General features: G+C 29.7%; 1 protein-coding gene across 1 annotated transcript in view; it reads left to right on the top strand.

Annotated features, from left to right (window-relative positions):
* Positions 1 to 648: 648 nt before the first annotated feature.
* LOC106684133 (homeobox protein Nkx-3.2) overlaps positions 649 to 8119 on the top strand; it is a 24216-nt gene continuing 16745 nt past the window's right edge. Inside the window, exon 1 of the mRNA XM_014426029.2 lies at positions 649 to 790. Coding sequence (XP_014281515.2) covers positions 649 to 790 — 142 coding nt within the window. The remainder of the gene's footprint in view (positions 791 to 8119) is intronic.

Raw genomic sequence — 8119 nt, 5'->3', positions numbered from 1 at the left:
AACCATAAAGTGATTTAGAAATTTGCGAATTTATGCCCGACTTTAGCTAAAAAGAATCCTATAATGCCATTTGAGAGAGCAGAAGTCGATATATAAGATACTTAATTTAATTAAAGAAGTAATAACAATAGTGTAGGTTATACTCAACACTAGAATATGATGAATAAGTATATACCAACGTATTCACTTAGTGGAGTGATATTTGTGTTCGGTTACCGACAAATATATTCCAATATGAATCATTTTGTATTTCAAAATACCTAAATTAATTTATTATTTCAATTTCAATCTCATTATTTATGAAAATAATCAATAAATAGTCGATTATAAAATATTAAAAATGAAGTTCTATGAGGCAGAATGTAAAATTACCGAAATAAAAAAGAAATTTGAAAACACATAATCACTTTTAATTGTTTTAAGTATTTTAAAGGAGGGTTCAAGTAAAAGTCACTAAGGATAAGATAATTATACTAAGTGAGAAGTGTTGAATAGGGCACCGTTTCCCCTGTATAAAACAGAAGTCAACAAGTCTTGAAGGGGTGTAAACAAACAATGAGTGGGCGTGGCTCTGGGCGTATCAGGGGGCGTGGCCATCTCTGATTGGCTAAAATCCCCTCCTACCGAGATACTGTCAGACGACGGGCGATGGTCGGTGAGACTGGAGCCAAGTGTACGCCGTTCTCGATAGAGGACATCCTCAGGGGGACGACGTCCCCGAAGAGCGAGGATACGTTGGCCTTGGATATGACCAAGAGGTCGGTTCAGGACTACTACAGCCACTCAGCAGGTAATGGAGTTTTAAGTAAAATATCTATATTTATTTATAACATTATCAATAGTTGGTTATGAAGTAAAATAAATAATCTTATGAAGCATTATTTATAAAAATATTTACAGATGATAAATAAAAAAAAAGTTAAAAATTTGAATATGAAAAAAAAATTGTATAGGAATAAATCTCTGGATTAATTAATAGCAAGGAAACTACAAAAATATTAAATAACATAACCATAATAAATATATGTTTTTTGACGACCGCTAAAAGTTATATCAGAATATTATCACTGAATAATATATTTATACTGTTTATAATTGACAAAATTCAGATTTACGTAAAAGAAAATTTTAAAATTTTTTCAGCCACTAAAATACACAAGCACCTTCATGAAAAGATCTTTTTTATACATTAATATTGTACAGAACTAAATCACTTAATTCTTAGAATAGAGTACTAATGAAACTCTTGTAAACTCTAATGAAAAGCCTGAATAAGTATGACGTCCTTCATGACCGCCACAGAAATAGTGATTACAACTAATATTTATTTTTATAATATTATTATTATTATTAAATGTTTTTTATATTACAAATAAATAAATATAAGTGATTTCTATTAGTATAGTAATTCTTATTAACAAGACTCTGGTCGACGTAAAAGAAAAAAAATGGTTGAATTACATTTTACCAAAACGTTACTGCAGTTGCATAAAAAAATATATTTTAGACATCAAATATTTTATAGAATAACAATTTATATCATTAATTAAATGTAAATTTATAATTGAGGGATTATTTTTATTTACGTTAGCTGTTGCAAATAAATGAAGACATAAATTGATGAAGGTATGTTACAAAAAACGAACCTGAAAAAAACTAAATTTTTTCATTTCAAACCTGAAAACTTAATTTATAAATTATAAAAATCAGTAAAAATTAATGTTTAGAAAAAAATAAACAATATGCTGTGTAGAAAGGTGAAATGAAAAAACCTTTCTTAAAATATCACAAAACACTTCATCCACTCATATATTCGTTTATCTATTGTTAGTATTAATGAATGAATATATAAATTTACAAAAATTGATTATTAATGATTTTTTTTTATTTTACCATTTTTTTCGTTGATTCTTGGTTCGTTTTTCCGAGTTTTGTATTGCATGAACGAAATTTAAAAATAAATTATATAAAATCCATAAAAATTTAAAATTTACTATTCACATTAATAGCAAAAATCTCTATGACCTATCACGATTTTGAACTTTTAGTATCTAATAACAAAACACAATTATTTTACTTGACACAAATAAACTTTCGCTCGAAATTTGCCAAACTCTAAATTCTATGCCTCGATTTTCCACTTCCTCCAATTCCACCTAAAGAGCACTCTATTTACTTGGAATCTGTAATTTAAAAATATTATTTTATAATATTTATTAATTTATTCATTTTAATATTAATTTACCAAATAAGTAATAATTTATAAGCGTCATTATTATTTAAAAAATATTGGAATATGTATTTCTTCCTTCATCCTCATAGTCCTGTAAGTATGTGTGTATATAATTAATTATATATACAAAATTTGATTAATGTATACTATTTATTTTAGTAAATTTATTTACAATAATTTTCGGGTCTTCAACCACTGAGGTCATTTTTACCCTGTACAAATGATTTATGAAAATTAGTCGAAAGATATAAGTATCTAGATTTAAATTTTTAAAGATATATATATTTTTTTTTAACAAAATAATTCTGCTACCTTTTCACTATTTTTTAATATTTCTTCTATATTGGTCCTCTGTCCAACTCCCTCTCGTTCATTATCTTATACATAACACTGTCAGGATGTGCAATATTGTTGAAGGTACCCCACAAGATGTAAGTTTTGGCGGTGTTCCTCTCGTCATAAGGTACTCATGTGTCTGAAATAATTGAAGCATCATCTCCATCCTTCACTTTAGATCCGTTCGTATGAATGTAGTTCCATTCAGGAGGTTCAAGTTGAAAATCCCTGAATTCTACTGTTCCAAAGGTATTGGAAGTAGCCAGGGTTCTGAAAAAGATAGGAGTAGTTGCAAAGGTTTTGGTAAGGATTTGAAGTGCGAGTCTGTCATTGTGCATCTTTCAGAGCACAATGGCAGACATTTATTTTAAGGGTGAGATGGCCGAGAAATTATTTCGATGTAATATACTAAATCTAAAATTACAGTGAGTAAATTATTGTTTTTAGCTAATTAAAAAAAAATTGTTTTCTCTTAGGAGTGTCGCATTTTGGTCTGTTTATACCTGAGTCAAAAAAGGGGGGGAGGAAAGGAAAGCGAAGTTTTTACTCGGGTCCTAATTGTTAAAAAATAAATTAGTTTGACGAAATTATTCCTTTTAAATTAGGTAGACGATTTCTGGATCTGCTTCTTATATCTCGAGGATTAGTCAAATGAAAATATTACAAAACAGCAAAATGTACAAGTTATTTTTGTTTTGTATTGTAAAAACCTATATTTCGACTAAACCATATATACCATATATATACTATCTCGAGGATATATATATATATACTTTCAGGGTTAAAACGGTTATATAAATAAAAACGGTAGCTGAATAAACATAATCATATTTAATTTATAATCTTAATATTTTTTTGAGACCGGTAACTTTTTTTAAAAATAAATAATTTAAATTCTATTCATCATAGTCTCAAAAACTTTTATTTCTCTTTTAAGTCCGACGTTTCGGCCAATCCGGCCATCTTCAGGGACAATCTTAATACAACTTTGAAATTATATAATTTAAAAAACCCTAAACTCCATGCAGGCTATTCCGCCCAGGTCAAACAATCAATTTCTAATTAGTCAATATTCCCTTAAAACAAAGTCAAAATCATTTATCACAGACACTATTCCTTAAAACCTTTATCACAACAATCTTGTGAATAATGACTAATTAGAAATTGATGGTTTGACCTGGGCAGAATAGCCTGCATAAAGTTTTTTAAATTATATAATTTCAAAGTTGTATTAAGATTGTCCCTGAAGATGGCCGGATTGGCCGAAACGTCGGACTTATAAATGAAATAAAAGGTTTTGAGACTATAATGGATAGAATTTAAATTATTTATTTTTAAAAAAACATGATCATAATATTTAATAATAATAACAATAACATCAGTGGAATTTGTTGTAACTTATGTAAAAAATATATAAATTAATGCTATCTTACTAAATCCGATCTTTTGAATTCCTAAAATAAGTTTAAAAAATATGCAAAGCTCACTTTTTCAGACCATACTAAATTTTTCCTGTTCGTTATTTACAAAAAACCGAAATTGTATTTTAAGATATATGTGTCCAATTTCATTGACAAAAAAAAAATTTTTTTTACTCCTTGAGTTACAATCTGTACGGAAGGAAAAAGACGCTATGTTCGGCACACACACCCTCGTTATAACACTGCTCGATATTAGTAGTTTAGAAATTAAGATAAGGGAATCCATATAAGTGGACGAGATTGGTGGAATACAAGTATATGTATTATGTATTGTGTATTATTCGCCTAACCCAGAGAGCGGGAGTGACGGGCACATGGTGATTCCTAGTTTTAGCGTATTTAAAAAAAATCCTCGATAAAGCTGATTTTATTTTCAGACTACTCGCTATTTGTAAATTTATTGAAAGTTGGATAAGGAAAACTATATCAGGAGTGAGGGGGCGGGTGAGGTTGTCAAGTATCCTTCCAATTATTTTTAGTGTTTTCTCTCAAGATTATAATCACGTCGTTATAATTAAGATCTAGATTCTACACCGATTCCTGTTTATTATATTCTTTAAATTTCATACAAACGTCTCTTTTTCTGCGGTCTTTTTCATACATGACTGGAAAGAGTCATTATAGCTAATATTTAGTAATTATATTTATTTCAATCTATTTTATGTACATTTTTTAAATAGAAATCTCAACACTTTTCTATTCGATAAAAAACTAGCAGACCCAGCAATTCTTAGAAATTGATAGATTTAGCGATGTTGATAGATTAATTGAATACAATTGAATGTCTGACATAAATTAATATTTTTAATTATTTATACATTGGATTAACGATTTAATTAATAGCTTATTATATCAATTTAGTTTATTACGGTATATAACATTATATGATAAAAATATATAGCAAAAAATAGAAACTACTTCAACAAGGCTCAATCAATCTACACAAAACTTTGGAGTGGTTCAGGCTTTATAAGCTGTATCAAAGAACACATACTTGATCTAATTAAAATAATTAGAACCAGAGATATAAAAACGTTTAAAAAGTTTTTATATTTTTGAAACTAATATTTTACTCTTATAAAGGCATTAAATTTTGCTAATGCGGGTTAAACAGCTGACAATCAGCTTTTTTACGGTTTTGTTAATGCAGAATTCGGATAAAATGCAAAGGAATTATGAATCATTGTATGAAAACCGGTCAATGATAGAAAAAAAAATCCTTCAAATTAGTCTAGGTGAAAAATTTCGATGTTTAATTTTTTTTATAAATGGTTAAAGAATTCAGAAGACGATATTAACGAATTTAATTTGCTTGGTCCTAAAAAAATTGTTGACCAACTTTAATGATGTTTTTTTTAATTTATTTTTTATTTTTAGTAAATATAAATTCATTTAATAGAATGAGTTATATATTTTTCTAATTCTTCAGAAAGAGTCTAATCGATTAGCATATAATAACCATGAAGAAAATTTATACTTTCTGAGCTACGCGCGCTTACTATACCCGCTTTTAATACTTAATATAATAATATATGAATAATAATTCATCATTTTTTGTTACTATCGAAGCAATCGGAATAACTTATAACCTTCCGGAGAAAATCTTATAGAAAATATTTAGCAAAATGTCCTTTCACAATCCGATGAATGGTGAGGTAGCTTTAACAGGTATAAAATACGAACAAACTAATATAAATTTGTATATATTAGATGAAAATACAAATATCCAAAATAATATTCTGTAATCCATTTTTGTGTCATTTTGCCCAAAATCATGGATTGTTTTTAGACTCTTTTATTCTTTTTCTAGACGAATTTTCTCTTTAGGGTTCCACTCATCGATAAATTTTCCATTTCTCTTAGCCGATCTAGAACTACAAGAGATCTTTTCCTGAACAGAAGTGAGCTCCTCGGATCAAGGACAGAGACCCTCACTTATCCTAAAGCAAGAAGTGTTGCCCGAATCCAGCTCTGAAGTGGCCAGTGTTCTGTTCCTCGAGGAGTTTCTTAAGTGCCCCATAAGTGGGTGGGTGTATTTCTAGAGAGGCTGGCTACTGGCTATTGTTCAACTCTTGTTTCTCATCTTAATTATCGTCATTGGTTAATCAAATTCTATAGATCGCGAGATTTGATATCTTGTAGAGTTTTTGTTTTGGAATTAATACAAAAAAATCTTCCGTGAAAAACATCTCTTCCACACTTGTCTTCTATTATAGGCTTCAACCATTCCTAAAACACTTAGTTTCACCCATTTTCATTATTATTCTCCCTCCCCCATTAAGAATGTTTATTTATATATGATTTTTACGAGATGATTTTTTAAAATGTAACATTTCATAAAAAATATACTGAAAAATCAGTTAGTAGTAACTTTATTTTGAGAAATATCTTAGAAATCATTTAACGCAGAAATATCAATTAGAAATCAGATTGAAGCTATTTTAGTGTACTATAACGTATGTCTTCATAGAATAGGTTTTTATGTGATATTTGCCTAAATAAATTCACGACTCAGGAACCATTAGACAAACACCCTAACTATTCTTTCGAAGATAAATGTCATTAACTGGTTTATGATAATAACATTAAACTAGCTTTAGTTGGATTGCAGGCAGACATCTCTGATCTAATGATTCTTGAGATATTGATTTCCTAAAATAAATTCAATAAACTACTGATTTTTCATTATTTTGTCACAAAATGTTGCTTTTTAAAAATCTGTATATCCGAAACTATTGAACATAGAAAGCTCTATTAGACCTCATATTTTAGAAAATTGACTGTTTTTTAAATGAGGTTCTTAGGTTTATTAGGTTTTCTAATGTTGTAGGTAGTTTTAAAGATATGGAGCACATTTATCTTTGACACTTTTTTCGCCCATTAGTGTGCATCGGGAACTTAATCAAAATCTTATGTGTAATGAAAATAGTGTAAATCGAAGATAATAGCCTATATAGTTGTTTTTTTTCTTTTCGCAAAGTATTGCATCTATGAACACACAAGTGTGTGGATACTAACGTATTGATTGACTCTTTCTAATTGACTTCCAGGTGCTTTCAAAAAGTGATCCAAAGACTCCTTGAATATCTCTCGTTTTGGATAAAAGAAAAAATACAGATATACTGAAAGTGTAAACCAATGGTTTGTTCTTTCATTCATACTCCAAAGAAGCTTAGGTATGAAAATCGGATTATTCTGTATATTATAAGTGAGTTTATCAAAAAAGGACCCAAAATCTGGTGCAAAATAACCAATTTCACGGTAGTTTCCTTTAAGTGCGAATGTCCTCTTGTACCCTGGGTACGTGTAAGTCAGTATTTAAAAATAATTTAAATAAAAAAACATTCATCTCTAAACCTGGAAGACCCATCAATCTAATTTAGTACGACAGCCATTCTCAAAAGCAGTCACTCAAACGCCCCATTGAACGGCTATATGACCAGAAGGCCTCCATAAACCTCGAATGGGAACAGAAGATCATTGATTGGGGCTCACCAATGAGAAGGCAGGCACCTTAAACAAACAGGCTGTGGAGATCAAAGAAATAAGAAGAAAGTGCTACAGGCTCGGGATATAACCCCAACGGCCAACGGTCTTCGTGCTCCGGGTCTCCATTAAGGACCAGGAGTCTTTGAAGAGGATGAGGACGCACTCTGTATATTTTGTTTGACTGTCTTTGATTCGGGGCGAGCATTCGTGAGCTGTTTGTTGCTCCAGCTCTGGGCCACATTGCCTCCTTGTCCTGTTCTCCTCGTAGTTGTAACTTACCGGATCTGTCCAAGTTCCTAACGGCATAAGGGATTTCAAAACCTGGCTCTCTCTTTTACTGCGAAGAAAATGTCCACTCCTACTCGGGTAAAATTATTTTACGTTATATGTATAGCACTAGTGCAGTGTTGCTGATAATAGGATAATCCTAATATTAACTATGTTAATAATGTTTAACTATAAGCCCCTATTCAGTTTTAAATGAGTTATTTCATGCCTAATTGAGCTTAATGTCTTCTTATATAATATGGATGAAGTATAAAAGAAAACAAATTTAATTCCGTTTCTGCATATATATATA

This window comes from Halyomorpha halys, unplaced genomic scaffold, assembly GCF_000696795.3.
Source record: "Halyomorpha halys isolate HHAL.00 unplaced genomic scaffold, Hhal_1.1 Scaffold547.1, whole genome shotgun sequence".
In the NCBI taxonomy this organism is placed as follows: Eukaryota; Metazoa; Arthropoda; class Insecta; order Hemiptera; family Pentatomidae; genus Halyomorpha; species Halyomorpha halys.
The sequence above is the reverse complement of the archived record's forward strand: the minus strand, read 5'-3'. Positions and strand labels throughout refer to the sequence as shown.